This window comes from Mauremys reevesii, linkage group 8, assembly GCF_016161935.1.
Source record: "Mauremys reevesii isolate NIE-2019 linkage group 8, ASM1616193v1, whole genome shotgun sequence".
Classification (NCBI taxonomy): Eukaryota; Metazoa; Chordata; order Testudines; family Geoemydidae; genus Mauremys; species Mauremys reevesii.
The window spans coordinates 75,684,862-75,703,784 of record NC_052630.1 but is presented as its reverse complement, the minus strand read 5'-3'; the positions used below and the strand labels follow the sequence as shown (position 1 = coordinate 75,703,784).

At 48.0% G+C, this 18,923-nt stretch overlaps 1 protein-coding gene across 7 annotated transcripts in view; it reads left to right on the top strand.

The window, feature by feature from the left end:
- CCDC18 (coiled-coil domain containing 18) overlaps nt 1–18,923 on the top strand; it is an 80,069-nt gene that overhangs the window by 27,144 nt on the left and 34,002 nt on the right. For all 7 annotated transcript variants that reach the window (XM_039483137.1, XM_039483133.1, XM_039483134.1 and 4 more), the window contains 4 exons: nt 5,892–6,059; nt 6,553–6,695; nt 8,036–8,199; nt 13,161–13,374. In XM_039483137.1, coding sequence (XP_039339071.1) covers nt 5,892–6,059; nt 6,553–6,695; nt 8,036–8,199; nt 13,161–13,374 — 689 coding nt within the window. The remainder of the gene's footprint in view (nt 1–5,891; nt 6,060–6,552; nt 6,696–8,035; nt 8,200–13,160; nt 13,375–18,923) is intronic.

Here is an 18,923-nt window from a genome sequence, read left to right as displayed (position 1 = left end):
GAAAGTCACTAATCATTGTTGAAAATCTTGGATCATTTGCATATAGGTGGTAATTGGAGGAGAGGGGAACAGATTGAGTTTACAAAAATAGAAAAGAGCAGAGGAACCAGGACAGAATGTGAAGGGGAAAATGAGCCGCTGAAGGAGTAGGGTAGGAAGAGAACCAGGAACCACAAAATTGCAAAGCCAAGAGAGAATAGGAAGCTGAAGAAGAGTGATCAACTGTTAATTTTACATTACCTCTTTTTTTTATATATAGGAAAGATAACCTATAGATAAGACCCTGTGGAAATCAGATTTTGTTTTTTGTTTTATTTTGTTTTTTTTAAATTCACAGCAGTGTCACAGCTAAGTGTTTTGAATTTCATGGGATGTAGACAACTGCCAAGCCTCCTCCTGCCCCTGAGAATTGCTGCAATTTTTTCCCAACAGCAAGGAGGCAGAAGTGGCCATCTCAGCTTCCACTTCCCTGCTAAGGCTGCTTGTGGAGGGTTAGCAGGCTGGGAGGTGGCGATGCCAGTCCTATCCTGGGGAGTAGAAGGGATGGTAAGCCAGAGGCCGTTGCGGGGTATCTCACCAGATGGCGCCAGACATCCCTGCCCTGGACCACGCTGGGCCGGATTGTAAACCTGGCTCGCTCTGCACTCAGCTCGCACCCAGGCTGCTGCTTCCTGGCTGGCTGGCGGGGAGATAGGGACAGGATGGACAAAGTGCATTTCTTCTTCGAGTGATTGCTCATGTTTATTCCACAGTAGGTGTGCATGCTCGCCACGTGCACCGGTGCTGGAAGTTTTTCCCCTAGCAGTAGGGGAAGCACTCCTAGTGACCCTTGGAGTGGTGCCTCTATGGTGTGGTATAAGGGACGCTGTGCACACGCCCCCCCCTCCTGTTCTTTCTTGCCACCAGTGAAGGTGCATCAGAACTGCTCTGCTCCAGCTAGTCTGCAGCTTTCCTCTAGAACTCTTGTTCGTTCGTAGTAGTAGTACCTGTAGTTGAAGTAGTTTAGATTAGTGTTAGTTTAGTTTAGTGCACCCAGGTTGGGGCATGCCCCGGGCTTTAAATCGTGCAACACTTGCAGGTGGCCGATGCCAATGAGTGACCTGCATGCGGACTATTTACGCTGCCTTGGGGAAACCCATCTCCGCGATTGCTGCAAGATTTGCAGATCTTTCCAGCCTTGGTCCAAGAAAGAAAGAGACATTCGGCTCCGAGCCATTCTGATGGAATTGGCATTGACCCCGACTCTATTGCGCCGCTCCGAGTTGGCACCTGGCATCGCGGTGTCGGTGCACGGCGATCCTTCAGTGCCTCCTGTCCGCGGGGCACACCAAGAAGGCTAAGAAGAGGAGCAAGACCGGGGGAGAGACTAGACCCATGTTGGACAGTTCTCAGTGCCCATCGGCCTCCAGGCCTCCAACTCAGGTTGAGCAAAGTAGCCTGGCCCAGTCAGTGCAGGCTTCCCTGGATGTCCGGGTGCCCTCCACGCTGGAGGCCATGCAAGCGGCCCGGGACATTATGTCCCTACCGGTACCAGGGGCACCGCCACCATTGGCTCCCTGGTCCAGAGGCAAGCCACTGCTTGGATCGCCACAGTTGCCTCCTGTTTGGTACCATTTGCGTTCGAGGGAATGTTCCCGATGCTGTTCGCCGCTCAGTGACCATCCCATGCGTAGTCCACGCCAGTCACCATCGACCCCCCCACCAGGTTGTCTGGCTGGGTTCTGACTGACAGGGGTTCCAGACACTGCTCTGCCTCGAGGGACCATAGACCTCGCGAAGGGAGTGGGCCCCGTTGAGACCGAGACAGACGGCACTGGAGGTCCTCGCCTCTGAGAGGCTACTGTAGCCCATCATGATACGGGCATTGACCCTGTTCCTGTTCATCGTCTCGCTCCAGGACCCTGCTGCGGCACCGCTCTCGCAGTCCCAGGCATCGATCGCTGGCGCCTCACCAGTGGATCTGCCCACTGGAGCTGATTGTGGAGCAGCTGCTATTGGCGGTACCATTCCTCCATGTTGGGATCATGCTGTTGTGGTTGGCACCGTTCCCGATGCCACTGCTCTTCCCGGTCCTGGGACAGCGGCAGATCGTATGCTAGCCCGGCCTCCCTTTGTAGTTGTCCAGTCAATGGGACAGGCTAGTCAGGCTGAACAGTGGCACTGAGCTCCTTGGCTGGCACTGTGGTACCAGTGGGCCCTGTGGGCCCTGACGCAGCCCCCGGTGGGGGCTCGTTTGGTGGCCGGAGCATTGGAACAACTGTTGGCCTCCCTTTCCCAGCATTCCAGAAAGGAGTTGGTGGGACATGCATCTTCGGTTCTGTGCCCAGAGGGTGACCAAGTGGTGGGACCTCCAGTACCGGTTGGTACGCAGAGTACCATGCCTGCATCCTCACCCTCCCCTGATGAGGCGATTACGACCTCTCCTTCCTCTGTTCTCCCTCTCTAAGGCCCACCAGGAACTATTGAAAAGAGTGGCATCAAGTCTCAACCTTCAGGCCGAGGAGGTGGAGGAACCCTCGACTCCCTCTTCAATGTCGTGTCGGCCTTGGTACCGGGCAGGGTGCCCCTTCCACCCACGAAGGGGTGGCAAAAATTTCAAATGCCTTGTGACAAACCCTGGCTTCCTTGCCCCTCATCTCTAAGAGGGCAGAACGGAAGTACTCCCTTTTGGCCTGTCCACTGCTCCCAGGGTATTCGCAAAGTACATGTCTGTGGTGGCAGCCTACCTCAGGCGTCCTGGGGTCCAAATCTTTCCCTATCTGGACGACTGGCTGGTCAAGGGCAGCTCCCAGTCACAGGTGCGGGATCGTGTGGCGCTCCTCCTGTCCATGTGCGCCACCCTGGGCCTGTGGGTGAACGACACCAAGTCCACGTTAGTCCTGGTACAGTGCATAGAGTTCATCGGGGCAGTCCTGGACATGATGTTGGCCAGGGCCTCCCTCCCACTGGACAGATTCGAGACACTGAAAGGGCTCGTCGACACAGTCACAAAGTTTCCCGTGACGACAGCCAGAGTGTGTCACCAGCTCCTTGGTCACATGTCAGCATGCACATATGTGGTTCACCGCACCAGACTCAGGATGAGGCCCCTCCAGCTTTGGTTGGCCTCGGTGTTCTCCCAGGCCAGGGACAGGATGGACAAGGTTATCACTGTGCCCGAGCCAATGATCGCCTCTCTACAACGGTGGTCCTCCCTGGAGAACATGCTCCATGGGGTCCCGTTCAGGGGCATGCCCCCCGTCGGTGGAGCTGGTGTCAGACGCCTTGGACCTGGGGTGAGGAGCCCATGTGGGAGACGTTCAGACCCAAGATCTGTGGTCTGCACAGGACCTTGCCTTGCATATAAATGTCAAGGAACTCAGGGTGGTCCGGCTGGCGTGCATGGCCTTCCCCTTGCACCTGGAGGGCAGAGTGGTCAGGATCCTCACAGACAACACGGCCTCGATGTTTTACATTATCAGGCAAGGCGGGGCCTGCTCCTCTTCCAGGAAGCCCTGAGGCTGTGGGACTTCTGTATAGCCCACAACATTTGCCTACAGGCCTACCACGTACTGGGCATCCAGAACTCGCAGGTGGATCGTCTGAGCCGAGATTTCCCCTCTCACCACGCGTATCTCTACACCCAGAGGTGATATACAGATTTTCCAAGAGTGGGGAACTCCCCAGGTGGACCTGTTCACGACTTGGCAGAACCGCCAGTGTCCCCAGTTCTTCTCGGGGGGGAGCTATCTCCGATGCCTTCCTCCTATCCTGGTCAGGACAGCTTCTCCATGCCTCCCCCCCCACCCCCCGATCCTGCTGATCATCAAGGTCCTGGAAAAGATAAACACGGACAGGGCCCAGGTCCTCCTGATTGCCCTGGCGTGGCCCAGACAACATTGGTACAGGACCCTCACGAGCCTGGCAGTCGCCCCGCCATGGCCGGATGCCATCCCGCTCGGACCTGCTCTCCCAGGACCAGGGCCATCTCCTCCACCCCAACCTAGTGGTGCTCCACCTCACGGTGTGGCTGCTCAATGGCTAGACCGGGAGGAAAGGATGTACTCGGAAGGGGTTCAGTGTGTCCTCTTGGAAAGCAGACAACCCTCCACGTGTGGAGCCTACTTGGCAAAGTGGTCTCGGTTTTCCCGATGGGCAGCTGAGCAGGACGTTTCCCCTGTGGCTGCCCAGATCCAGCTCATTTTAGACTATCTCCTTCACCTTCGAGCCCAAGACCTGGTGCCCTTGTCCGTCAAGGTGCACTTGGCGACCATATTGCCCTTCCACTCACTGGTGCAGGGGCATGCGGTATTCTCCCATGCTATGACTGGCCGATTCCTTAAGGGATTGGATTGTCTCTTCCTGTACACTGGGCCCCCAGTCCCGCAGTGGGACCTGAACTTGGTGCTCGTCTGGTTGATGGGTCCCCCCTTTGAGCCGTTAGCTATATGCTCTTGGTCGCACCTCTCGTGGAAGGTAGCCTTCCTGGTGCAATCACGTCAGCTAGACGGGTCTCGGAACTCAGGGCCCTGACTTCCGAGCCCCCGTACGTTATTTCATAAGGATACGGTCCAGCTCCGCCCACATCCTTCGTTCCTCCTGTAGGTGGTCTCTGCCTACTACATGGGTCAGGACATTTTTCCTGCCGGTCCTATGCCCCAAGCCCTATGCGTCCAGTGAGGAGTGCCGCCTCCACATGCTGGATGTGAGATGGACTCTGGCTTTTTACCTGTAACAGACTAGGCAGTTCAGAAAGCCTTTGCAGCTGTTTGTCTCCTCGGCCGAACGCATGAGGAGTCGGCCAATCTCCACTCAGCAGCTCTCCAACTGGATCACCTCGTGTATCCATACTTGTTGTGACTTGGCGGGAATTCCTCCTCCGTTGATTGTGAGGGCACACTCGACTAGGGTGCAGGCCTCGTGGGGTGCCTTTTTAGCCCATGTCCCCATTCAGGACGTTTGTAGGGCTGCCACATGATCCTCAGTTCATACGTTCACCTCGCATTATGCGATCGTCTCCCAGACCAGGGAAGACGCTGGGTTTGGCAGGGCTGTGCTCTGTCCCGAGACTTTGTGAACTCCTACCCATCTCCAACAGATATAGCTTGGAATCACCTACTGTGGAATACACAAGAGCAATCACTCAAAGAAGAAAAGACAGTTACCTTTTCTGTAACTGGTGTTCTTCGAGATGTGTTGCTCATGTCTATTCCACATCCCGCCCTCCTTCCCCGCTGTCGGAGTTGTCTGGCAAGAAGGATCTGAGGGTGGGAGTGGGGCGCACAGCACCCCTTATACCGTGCCATAGAGGTGCCACTCCAGGGGTCACTGGGGACGCTCCCCTATAGGTACTACTAGGGGAAAAACTTCCAGCACCAGTGCACGTGGTGAGCATGCACATCTCCTGTGGGAATAGACATGAGCAATACATCACGAAGAACACCAGTTATGGAAAAGGTAACTGTCTTTTATTAGGAGCCTTGGAATCCCTTTCCCCCACTCTTTCCTGGCCCAATAGTCACCAGTAGGTCCAGGGGAAACACTGGAGGGCTGGCTGGCGAGGAGCTGAGAGAAGGATGCACTGCTTGGCACACAAGCAGGTGTGTGAGAGGGCCATGTCCTGGTGCAGGGATCGGGTGTGAAGGATCCGTTCCCCCCGACCCCCCAACCCTGATCCCACACATCTGCCCATGCTCTAAGCAACAGATGCCAGTCTCAGCTCTTTTCCAGCCAGTGCTACAGTGTCTCCCTGTTATTCCTCATAATAGATTTCAGTAAAGTTGTATGTTTGTTTTTGCATTATGGGTCTGATCATCCTCTCACGAAGAACAATAGGATGACCGACTTAAATGGAAGCAAGATAAGGCATACATATCTTTGTTTCATTGTAAAGAAAATTAATGTATTTTCAGGTGCACCGGTTACAAAAAGAAATAAAACAAAGAAATCATAATCTTCAGGATACCACTGAACAAAATGTCCTCCTACAGCAAACTCTGCAGCAGCAGCAGCAAATGTTACAGCAGGAGACAATTAGAAATGGAGAGCTAGAGGATAGCCAGATTAAGCTTGAAAAACAGGTAAAGTACATTCATAATGAGAAGAATTAAATAGTATAGGTAAGCATAAATATTTAAATGTATTTATATGGAATTGCAATATCTATCTATTTGATAGCTTACTTTGTTTATAATCTTTTAATGATCAGATGTAATTGATATAATTATTATAGTAGCCTGAGTGAATGAAATGAAATGCTGCTTAATTTCAGGTGGAGTTGTGGATGCTCAGTACTTTGAAAATCAGGCTGTAGGTATATAATTAAAAAGTAATACATCATAATAAGAAATTTCGCGTCTAGTTACTTTTGAGGCACTTATTAAACTGATAAGAAATAATTTATTCTCTAAAAGTACCTTTGCAGATTTCTATTTGATTTTTCGGATCTAACCAAAGAAATTAAATATTTTTAACTTTTTCATATGTGATTTTTCAAGAGGGAGATTTATATTCTTTTATATATATTTTAACAGTATAGATATTAAATACCTTATTAAATACAACTATAAATAGGTATCAAAACTGGAGCAAGAACTTCAAAAACAGAAAGAAAACTCCGAAGAAGAGTTGAGAAAGGCAGAAGGAAAGCTCCGTATAGCCTCTCAGGAAGCAGATTTAAAAAGACAGAAGGTGGCTGAACTTACTAGCACAATTGGGTATGTGTAGAACATTTTTTTCATTTTGGTGTATTCTGAAGATCCAATATTGTAAAACTACTAAAAAATTGTATCACAAAATGTGATGCTTTTATTGAAAGGACTATGTTTTACAGGTACATGTAGCTTTAGAATAGTACTTTTGGTCCTGATTCATACTTGAATATTTGCCTATTTGTAAACATGTTAATAATCCCATAAACCTTGTTGAATTCAGGCCTTTATTTCTAGCTTAAGGACACTTCTATTTTTTGTTAATTTACAAACAGATATCCAGGCTTAGTCCTTCTGTGTGCCTCTATTCAAGAAAGCGTCCTTATTCAGGAAGAGTGCATAAACACACTAACTTCAGTTTTATGCCTAAAGTTAAGCACATTCCTAAATGCTTTCACGAATTTGGGGCTTGTGTTTGGTTTAAAAAATAATAATGTTGATGGTTTTGCTCTTGGGATTGACCACTCTCCATCGCGAAAATACTCTTGTCAACATCAGAGAAGCAGAAAAGCCTTATAAATAATTTAAGGAATTTTAAAATCTATTTCTTTCAGTTTGTACAGTTTCAACTAAGCCCTATTAGAAAAAAATATTTTTACAAAAATTAATATCAACAGTGTCCCTTTAAAATGTGGCTTTTTTCTGAATAATGTCTGTGAAAAGGCATCAGTAGGTTCCCCACTTACTGTTTTTCATTGATTCCATACCAATGTGCTCAATTTACAAATACAAGTATAAGGATGAAATAAAATGAACTTGTTAATTTTCTTTCTGGGAAACTATACAGAACTGTTACATGAAATGCAATTAAAATAATACAGTATGTTAAATTGATTTGTTTAACATAGTACTGTTGAAATGGTATCCAACTCGTAGAGAGTTGATATGCTTCAGCCTTTGTATAAATTTCTCTGCTTGAGTTCATTGCATATACAAAGCATTGAACCAGGTATGAAAATAGCAATCTGTCCAGAGTAACTGGCCCTTTCTAGGGAAGATGGGCTCAGCTCCACCTCTGAGTAATCAGCTACCTTCCAACTGAGGCTTTGGGGTAACAGGTCAGGTGATAGTCTGAAGAGCACCTGCTCCTTATAAAGGCAGCCAGAGCTCAGTTGAGCTGGTGAACTACAGGTTGTAGATAGGTTCCTGTAGGAGGAGCGGGGGAAAGAACCCAGCTATTAGGTGACTCCTAGGCATATGGCCTAGTGAGTGAGAACTGCAGGGAGCAAGGAGTCGTCTCTGGGGTAGTGCAAGGACCTGGAGGGGCACAAAGAAGTGAGGGAAATGTTGTCTTTATTATTCCAATTGTGATTTGTTAATTCTGTTTCCTTTTGTGTTTTGTTCAGGCAGATTAAGCTGGAGATGGATCAGTGCAAGGATGAGCTAATTGGTATGGAGAAAGAACTAGTGCATTTAAGACGAGATGGTGAAACTAAAACAGTGCAGCTAAGTCACTTAGAAATGACTTTGGAGCACACTCAGTCAGAACTAAATAAAAAAACACAACAAGGTAAATGATTTACTATATGTAAAAAATTTCATCTTTAAGGTTTATTTGCTTATGCTTTATGTATTAAAATAGATTCTCCCCCCTCCTCCTTCCCGACTTGTTTTGTAGTTAGTTGCAAGGGACTCAACATATGACTGTTTTGACTTTTCATAATCTTGCAATTTGAAAAGATCTGGGTAGTAAAATGTTACTTGGGCGTCTTCATTTTAGATGGCCTTCTACATATTCCCACTTGTGGGGTGTGCCCTTCCCCCATGGAGACTCAGTTACATTGAGAATCAGTGTCACCAATTATCAGGCTACTATGGCCTAATATCAGCTTCAAATTCTTTCTCATTCCAATAAAGAAATTCCGTCATGGACATGAAGATATTGAACAATTACATCAGAAAGTTCAAATTCCTACCGTATCTCTGTAAGGCCTGGTCTACACTAGGGGCGGGGGGTCGAACTAAGGTACGCAACTTCAGCTACGCGAATAGTGTAGCTGAAGTCGAAGTATCTTAGTTCGAACTACTTACCCGTCCTCACGGCGCGGGATCGACGTCCGCGGCTCCACCGTCGACTCCGCCACTGCCGTTCGCGGTGGTGGAGTTCCGGAGTTGACGGGAGCGCGTTCGGAGTTCGATATATCGCGTCTAGATGAGACGCGATATATCGAACTCTGAGAAGTCGATTGCTACCCGCCGATGCGGGCGGGTAGTATGGACGTACCCTAAGACTGGCTCAGGTCTCTTGTCACAATCTTGGTCCAGTCTCATTCTCTGGATGGACACCGGTTTCTTATGATTGTATCCAACTGCTTAATCCCACTTGCTTCTATGCCCCCTTCATCTGAGTAATGACTGATCACTGCTTGTAGCTCTGGGTCTCAAGGGCAGTCCCAGGTGCCTACCCATGACTGACACATTTCTTGGGCAGTGGTACCCCACACTCTGGCTAGACCCTGTAATCAGTGCTGCAGCCCACCTGAGCCCCCATTTGCTTAGACATATTCTCCCCCAGAGTTCAACTGCCTGTGGGACCTCTGGTTTCCTAGTTACACCCTTCAGGGACAACATGGTAGTAAAGCAAGGCACACACTAAACAATGGAATTTTTATCAACAAACACTTTGCTCTTAAAAAAGGACAAGAGGACCATAGATAGATGGAAAACAACAAACACTTAAACGCAATCCATCTCAGTTGATTTCACCACCCTTGTAAGTCCTGGGTGTGGGCTGAGTACTTAGGCCAGGCAGCCCTTGTGGCCTTCTTGGCCTGACTCTCTTGCTTCTGGATTTCCTTAGTGAATGACCACTTCTTAAAACTGATTGTGTCCCCTGAGTCCCCATGTGCTGCAAGGTTGGGATGGGGAGACTCCAGCTCCCACTCCCATCAGCTTTTGTGTAAAGAGGTAAATATTCTAAATCAATGGCCCTGCTGGTAGAAAACCCATTGTTCCATTAGGGAAGAGCCATTCAATGTCAATGGCACTTGACTGCTCTGTCACAGCTTCCCAGCCATCATCTGTCCACTAGGTATCAAATCTCAGCTACACAATGAAGGTTACACTCAAAAATGGCATTCACAAAACAGGATGGAATTCATAAAGTATATGTGGTGTTTTTTGTTTTATGTGGGAGAAAATCACTACCAATGCAAAGTCTGATCTTTAGGTTTCTATACAACATTGATAGGGTTAACTGAGACATTTAGGAAGGCACCTAAATTGTTTGTAGCATTGAGGATCAGTGTGAGGGGAATGCCATTTCCACTTAGTATCTGTCAAAATGGATTAGATTATGTATCAAGATGTGTTAGGCTAGAGGACATAGGATTCACTCTGTTAAGATGGTATTAATAGCCTGCTTCTGTAATATTGTCATCATAGAAATCTGCAGGAAATTTTGTTGACACATTTATGCAGTACTGCATACTCAACAGCTTGGTATTTAGATCAGATACATACTTTGGGAGGGTAATTCTGGAGCTCCTGCTTAATTAGAACTTCTGAGCCTGCCTCCTTAGGGGTTATGCTGTTTACTAAACTCCCACATTTAGGAATATGCAGAGGCCAACTCAAAGAAAGGTAGATTTCTTAACAATAACTAGTGGTTCTTTTGAATGTCCATGTGGGTCCCACTGTAGGGGCATATGAGCCTATGTACACAAGCTCAGAATCTTTTGAAGAGAATGTCCATCACGGCCATCCATGCATCCTATTCCTTCTCATGTCAGGGCATAAAGGGCAGTTCAGCTGTGACCCTCCCTCAGGCCTGGTCTACACTACACAGGTTGACATAAGGCTGCTTATGTCAATTTAATGATGTCAGTGTATACACTACAGCCTTGCTCCCACTGATGTAAGTGCCCTACTGCACCAACATAATAACTCCACCTCCACAAGAGGCATAGGGCTTATGTTGCTGTAGTTAGGGCAACACAGAATCTGTGTAGATGCTGTGTTCCTTACATCAGCTATTGGTGATCTTGTCAAATAGCCAACATACCCCCCATATCCCTGGAGAGTTGGGCAGCTGGACTCCCCTCCAGGGTGAGAAGCCCTGGCAGTTGGACCCCTGCCGGGAGCTGGACAGCCTTGTCAACTTCATGGCTTCTGGAGCCATGAAATTGACATGAGTGCCCACCTCCTGTTCTCCAGGGGCGAGAAGCCTCGGGCAGCTTCCCCCTGCTCTCGTTAGGGAATGGGGAGCGGGGTGGGGGCAGTTTGCTGGGAGCCTGTGGGGCAGCCGGGCTCCCGGTAGGGAGCTGCCTGTGGAGCTGAAAGACCAGGCTCTCCACTCCGCACTCACCCCCTCTTCGGATGGTGGAAGCGCTAGGAGAGTGCTTCCACCATCCGAGGAGAGTAGTGTGGACATGTACCACTGTAGTAATTATTGCGGTAGATGTAAGTCGACCTAATGAAAGGTAAATCAACCTATTAGTGTAGAGATACCTTCTGTTCCCTCTTACTGCCTGTAGCATCAAGATGGCACATTGAGTCTGCTCTTCTGTTTCAAATGCAATCTTTTTGTCAAGAAATTCTCTTCACCCTATTGTTAAAAATTATTTTCTTGTTGTTTTAATTGGATAGTCTGTCCCCCTGCCCCTCCAAAAAGAAAAGAAAGATGGAGGAGACACTCTCCCATATTTCTTTGAACAGCTGAGCAAAGCACTTAGTAATGGTAAACTCTAAACCCACGGGGTTTATAACCTGTCCTTTGTGTGATGCTCTTATGCCCTTAATTGATGGACACAACAGATCTCTTTTCTGCCTCAGGGAAGGACATATCCCTAATAGATATTTTTGAAGCATTCCTTTGAAGGTAGCATCTGATCCAGAGAAGAGAGATACTCCAAGCTGGAGTCAAGGAGACTATCTTTAATAACTGTGCTGGTAACTGGGTAACAAGGCACCATATCTCTGGTTCTACCAGGGAGAAGAGGCCTAAAAAGTACCAGCGTCATTGGCACTGGTGTTGGCGTTCTCTCTGACAACCTCATCAGCACCAATGACCTCAGTGCTAGCACCAACCCCGGACAGAGAAACCTTACGCCATCCACTTTGGATGCCAAAAGACATACAGTAACTCTTCACTTAATGTTGTAGTTATGTTCCTGAAAAATCCAACTTTAAGTGAAACGATGTTAAACTAATCCATTTTCCCATAAGATTTAATGTAAATGCGGGGGGTTAGGTTCCAAGGAAAAAAATTTGGGGCAGGCATAGTATAGTACTGTACTGTGGTTGGGAAGTGCCCCTGGCTTACCCCACACAGGCACAGCCCGCTGCAGGCAAGGACACTAGGAAGCACCTTCGCAGCGGCAGCTTTCCCGGAGAAGAACAGGTGCCGACTTTGCCGAGAATGCTCCAGGCCTGCCTCTTCCTGTCCCCACTCCATTCCAGGCCCACCTCTTCCCACGCCCACTTCACCTTCTCTCCGGAGCACGCTGCATCCCCACTCCTTCCCGCCCCCCGAAAGTCCTAAGCACCACCAAACAGCTGGTTTGCTGTGCTTGGGACTTCTGGGAGGGAGGAGGAGGAGCAGAGACGTGGAGCTTCCCCACTCATCCTCTCCCTCCCAGCGCTTGTTTGGCGGCGCTTAGGACTTTCTGGGAGGGAGGGGGCAGAGTGGAGACGCAGCACTTCCCCTCTCCTCCCCTTCCCTCCTAGAAAGTCCTAAGGGGAAACGCCGGGAGGGAGGAGGAGGAGGTGGAGAAGAGGAACTTGTGCAATGCTCCCTTGTAAAGTGACTGCTCTTCACAGAATCTTACAAGCAGTGGACAGAGCAGGCATCCAAACAACGTTATAAGGGAGCATTTCACAACTTTAAATGAGCAAGTTCCCTAATTGAGCAGCGATGTAACTTTGAAACAGTGTTAAGCAGGACGACGTTAAGTGAGGAGTTACTGTACCTGCACCATGTGTAAATGCAGCTCAGAGCAGAAAATGCACCTGTTCCTCAAGGAGGACTTGAAGTTTTTTCCCTCTTTGATATCAAGAAACCTTTTATGCTCTTTTACAGGAGCACAAGGAGCCACAGGGCACACGTGGCCCCCAAAGCCCCAGAACATTACTATTTAAAACATTCCGTGTTGCACACAAGACATACGCACTGACAGTGGGATCCACACTTACTACAACATCTCTGCCAGTAGAATAACCATTCTTTCTTTGAGTGTTGCCTCTTCATTTCCCCACTATTCGCCTATTTTCAATTCTTCCTCAGAATTCAGCTCTCTTAAAGACCAAGTTTAGCAAAAAGAAGTGAGGAGGTTGGGGAGTGCACAACCTTCATAATGTCACAGAGGGATTGGTCATGCAGTCTTGAATGGGACTCTGCTTTTCTAGAATGTCCTCAAAGCTCAGTGACATTGGGGGTGGGTGCGTACTGCAAGTAATAATATGTAGAGGCAACATTTAAAGAACCAGTTACTGGCGAGTACACTTTCTTTTCCATTTCTATTTGCCTAACAGTGAGTGATCTGGAAGATAAACTGCTTCAGAGTGAGACTGGGCAAAAGGATGCTTTACACAGAATAGAAGAGCTAGAGGCTGAACTACAAAATGCCCATGGAGAATTAAAAATCACTTTGAGACAATTACAGGAACTGCGAGATGTGCTACAGAATGCACAGTTCTCTCTGGAGGAGAAGTATGCGGCTATCAAGGATTTAACAGCTGAACTTAGGTGAGCTAACTCCTATTCAGGTCTTGAAGACTTAATCCCAGTGATTTTTTTTTTTGTTTTAGGAACAGTGAAGCATGTCTCTTGGTTTTGATGGTGCTTTCCACCTTTTAGCAGCCCCCTATAATCTGATGGAAAAATTAATTCATGGTCTTTGGATAACTTAAAGTAGCTCTTTAGTTTATTTTGTTTAGTTTCTAAAAGCAAAAATACTAACATTAAAGTATTTTTTTGGGAATGCCTTAAAAATAACAGTACAGAGGCTCCTGGACTTATGCAAGCGTTCTGTTCCTGAACGCCTTGCGTAACTTGAATTTTGCGTAAGTCAGAAATGTATACCCGACAACTATGCCAAAAAAAACCAAGAAAAAAAACAACAAACAACCCTTTTATTTCTAGCTTACAGAACTTTTTCCATAAGTGCGGATTTGTGTAAGTCGGGTTTGCGTAACCCGAGGGCATCTGTAATAAAAAAAAAACTGTTAATATGCTGCCTAAGTCCAAAGCTGTTAAATGACGGTCTTGTACAGTACAACTGTTTAACCTTTACTATAGCAAATTAATGAAACTTTCTAATATACACTTTTTATTGCAATGTAGTTCTAATAATGAGTGAAATAATTTTAAAAGTTAGTGGTAAATCTCCATTCTGAAGATGGTCATGAAATGCATTCAGGTTTTTTTACTCAGTTCAGAGTTTACCTATATTTTAAAATAATTAAGCTTGTAATAAAGAACAGAGGCCAACATTTCTAAATGTGTGTGCTTAAAGTTACACACCTAAATCCACATTTAAGCACCTACAACATAAGTGGCCATATTTTCAGAGGTGCTAAGTAGCCAAAGCATCCACTGAAGTAGGTGTCCAGCACTCTGAAAATCAGGCCAGTTATGTTTTAGGTGCCTAAATGCAGAATTAGTTACCTAACTTTAGATAACCAAGTTGCAGAATTTTGGCTGGCATGGTGTATATTCAAAGAAAACTTAATTCAGTTTGCTCAGTCAAGCACTCTAAATACTTCTATAGCTAAGAAGTGTGTCACACCATGAGTGCACTATAAAATGTATTTTAAAAGAAAGTTTTAAATTAACAGCTGTAATTTCAAATTCCTAGTTGAGAAAGGGTCTGCCTGGGAGTTGCTTTGCTGATATAGAAGGTAACAATTACAGTAGCACTACCCTCTGGGTAACGCTACACACACGGACTATTCCATTTTTGCATAAACCGGTTTTAAAAAAGATTTTATAAAAAAAAAAAAATGGTGCACACAACACAAACAACACAAATGTGCGTGGTGCGTCCACGGTCCGAGGCTCGAGCGTTTCAGAGCACTGATTGTGCTACTCGTAGCTATCCCATAGCTTCCCATCCGCCCCCGCCCCTTGGCATTTTTTCATGTTGGTGTGAGTGCCTGATGGGCAAAAAATCAAAAATGGTTTTGGGTTGTGGTCACTCTCCTCCTCCTCCTCCCTGACAGCTCCACACAGCAGCCTTGTTTTTTTTTTTTGCTTTGTGCGCAGTGCCTTAGCACAGCAAGCATGGACCCTGCTCAGCTCCATCTCGCGTCGTGCGATGTTTAAACACCTCGCGCACTCTGCAGTATATGCTGAACAGCAGGAGCCCAAGACCTTGAACCACGAAGGAGTAAAGGGCGCGAAGCGGATCACAGGCGATGCGACAGTGATGAGGATGGCGAACCGCGGGCCCGGCGCTTTGTAAACCGCGGGCCCCGGGGGGGGGGTAATGGGGGGGATTCCGGGCCATTTGGGGGGATTGGACCCCGATTGACTGGTGGGACCGCATTGTGTTGCAGGTGTTGTGTTGCAGGTGGACGATTCCCTTCTGCGGCTGCGAGCGACTGCACATGGCACTTCACTGGAACTGTGTACTGCCCTTGCTTGCCCCCTGAAACGCCAGCCCATAATGAGAGCTGTGAGAAGCTCACAGTAGAGCGGCGATAGTAAGCCCTGGCTGTGCTTGCCAGACAAGTGGAGGGTCAGTCAGAATCATCATCTACTGTGGAGCTGGGACTGGGGGCTGCTGCATGTGCATGCTGCAGCAAACCAAAGCAAGCACTACTGGGCTACGAAGGTTGTGAGGAACGGGCAGCTGCAGGCCTGGATGGCTTTGCGCTGGGGGGCTCCCTAACTGTGGGGGGCACCTAATGGGGCATCCCTATCCCATTGCACCCAGGCACCAGGGCACCACCCAGTAAACCGGGTACGAAACCGGATTCAATGGCAAAGGGGTGCTTGGTGGACACATGGATCACAAGGACGGGGAGGGTTCATGGAGGGGCCAGAGGTTCAAACATTGCAGATAGGAACTCACTAGCACTGACTTTAGCTCTTAGAGAGCAGACAGCAGCAAGACCAGAACAGAACAGATGTTGAACCCTGGACTGTGGGCCTTTTGGGGCCCCTGGACCCCAGTGCCCTGCCATGGCAAGCCATACACAGGCAGCAGGAGAAGCCATAGGGAGGCCTGTGGGCAGCAGTCAGATCTGAGCAATTGCAGGTGTGTGGTGCATTTGTGGGGGGCACAAAGCTCGCTTGGCCGCTTAACTGACCTGGCTCAACACAAGCCAAACCAACGCAATGTGCTCCCCAATTGCTTGCTGTATTCTCTCTGTCTCAGGGAAGAGTGTGGGGAGGGGAGGGGTGGGAGGGGTGCAGGCACCCTGGCGTGGCCTGACTGATTTACGCGAGCCAGACACCACCAGAGATCGAGCGAGCACAGGCAGAAGCGGTGAGAAACAGCGAAAGCAGAAAGAAGCAAATCAAGGGTGTGCTGTGTTGATGTTGTTTGTGTGTGATGATTGACTGACCCCCTGTAATGAACTCCCCTCTTGACTCCCTCCCTCCTCCTTTTATGCTTCACAAGTCAAAGTCAACTAAAAGCATAAAAATTAAATTTTTATTTTTTTTTTTTTTATAGAGGAAAAGAGGAAGGGGAGGGAGGGGGAGGGGAGGGAGAGAGAGGAGGAAAAAAAAATGGCAAAGCCAAAAAAAAAAGTGGTTGGGCTGTCATGGGGGTGGAGGCGCCACCACGGGCCTCCCCACGCGTTCTTGACGGCGGGTGGGTGAGGAGGAGGGAGGGGTGGCAGGAGGGGGGGGATGGTGGGTGAGGGAGGGCTCCAGGATGCTGCTGCCGTTCCTGTGCTGCAGGCCTGAGCCCTGACGCTGATTTGATCCCGCCACATCACAGTTTGATCACGCAGCAGCCCACCGCGCCACTGCCGCCACCCCTGATCTTCCTTCCTCCCGCGCTGCTTCATCCTCTCCCTCCTCCTGCCGTCCCCTCTCTCTCTCCTCCCTCTCCTGTCCTCTCCTTCCTCACTCCTTCACCTCCCCTCACTTCACTCACCCCTTTCACTCATTTCACTGATTTTCCTTCATTCTTCCAACTTCTCTAATCTCTTCTTTTCATCTCTTCTAGCTCTTCTCTTTTTGTCTCATTGAGAACTTTTCATTGGAGATGCCTTTTCTCTCCTTTGCAGCTGCAGAGGGAGATACTTATTTTAAAAGATAAATTTTACAGAACATACTTTATACTCTTTCACACTCAAAATACATTAGTGAACTACATATACTGAATGTCTATTCTACTACATTTTTCATCTTAATATCTCCCTATCCTCAGCTGGGGTTGTTAGAGATCTCAGGTTGCAGTCCAGCATCAGGAGATCAGAGAGACAGCTCAGTGGCCATGATCTCAGCCCCAATGCTGGCATCCGCCAGCCAGCATGGCTAATACCACCCTAGCTCCCTCTGGCTAATACCACCCTCCCTCCCCCCACTGCTTTTCCCCCCCCCTCCCCCACCCACCCCAACCTTCAGTAAACAGACAAGATCACCTGCAGAAACAAAAAAAAAAGATCAGCATTTCCCACCCAGAAAAGATTTTTAAGCTGCGCCCCTCCACCATTTTAAGCTTTAAACTGCATTCCACCCTTAAATTTAAAATGAGCCACCAATTAACTATAATTCCAGATTTTTGGATGGTTATAGAAAACAGATAAGGATAACAGAACATGATATGAACGGAACAGGCGGATGCTGCTTCAGCATGCTTGGCACTGCTGCATGATGCACTGCTACATGCATGATGCGATCATGTTGCTGATGGTATGGTGGCAGGCACTGCAGGGTGCTACCTTGAACAGAACTGCAAGCAAATCTGCCTTACTTCCCTTGAGGCTTCATCAAGATGTTCCTGAGATTTCCTCTGAAGATTTCCTTCTCCCTGTCCCCTTTCCTTCAAAACTCTCCTTACACAATCTGCAATCAACTTCCTCAATCATTTCCAGTCTCACTGATCAATCATCAAAAAAAAAATGTTAAAAAAAATCAAAAAAACACTGCGCAAAAAAAAAAAGACTGTTTGCTCCAGGAGTACTTGCTAGTCATTCTCTCATCTGGGCAGCTGCTTCTGTTAGCTGCATCCAAGGCTGGGGGCTGGGGGTCTGCTGCCTCCTCTGCTGCGCTCTTCCTCTTGCTTTGCTGTGCTCTCTCTTCGGTCTTCCTCTTCTCTTCCTTCTCTCTTTCTCCTCACCCTTCCTCACAATCCACAGTCAAATTACAACCCCCACAGTCAGCCCCCAGCTCTGCATGCAGCCCAGGTAGCAAGCGGCATGCCTTCAGATGCAGCTCTACCATCCAAAGCCTTCTTTTTTTTTCTGTGCCCTTTTTTTGAGCTTTTTTTCTTTTCTGCTGCTTGCTTCTGCTCCTTTCTTTGTTCACTGCATCTTTCCCATGCAGTCAGTCCTGCACTTGGCCTTTAGCATGGTTTTCTTTTTATTTTTTCTTCTCTTAGCACTTTTTCTCTGCCCGCAGTTCTGTTAGCACTGAATCATCTCCTGCATTGCTCCCACATATTGACTCTCACCATTACTTCTCGATTGCTTTGTTGGCTCTGCTTTCGATTCCTGTGAGTGCTGCTGTGATGATGTGCGTGATCTGTGCCATGTGATGTTCCCATGATGATCCTCTGCTCTGCGAAATGGATTGTGTCGATTCTTTTCCTGTCTACCTGTGTCCGTGCAGTTAGAGCGCTAATGAGGTCCTGAGCGTGCAGCAGCGGCTAGTGGTGGAGCGACCCACCGATAGATTGCGGCCGCCAATTAAAACCGTAAACCCTATTCCCATACCGATCGACCGTATCGAACCATTTAATAGCTGGGGGTTAAAAGGCCTCTGTCTGCCGCTAGGGGAAGGAGCCTTTCATTTCCTGAGGTACCTACTCTTTCCACCTGTTTATCTATCACAGTTGTGGCTTGTAAAGGCTTTACTTAATTGTTTTCCATGTAAATGTGCTCTTCCACTTTGGACCATTTGCTGCTGCATGCTCCATCCTTTTTCTTATCTCCTCTCCACTGACCCAGACAAAACATATGAAAGCAGGAGTGGAGCATGCAACAGCACCTGACACCAATTTGGGGATAAGGAGGCTGGTAAGTAAAGCCTGAAGAAGCTATTATTAGGGCAGGCAACAGGGAGAAGCAGGGGCCTCGAGATAAGGAAGCTCCAGATAAGGCAGTGGTGGCATCACT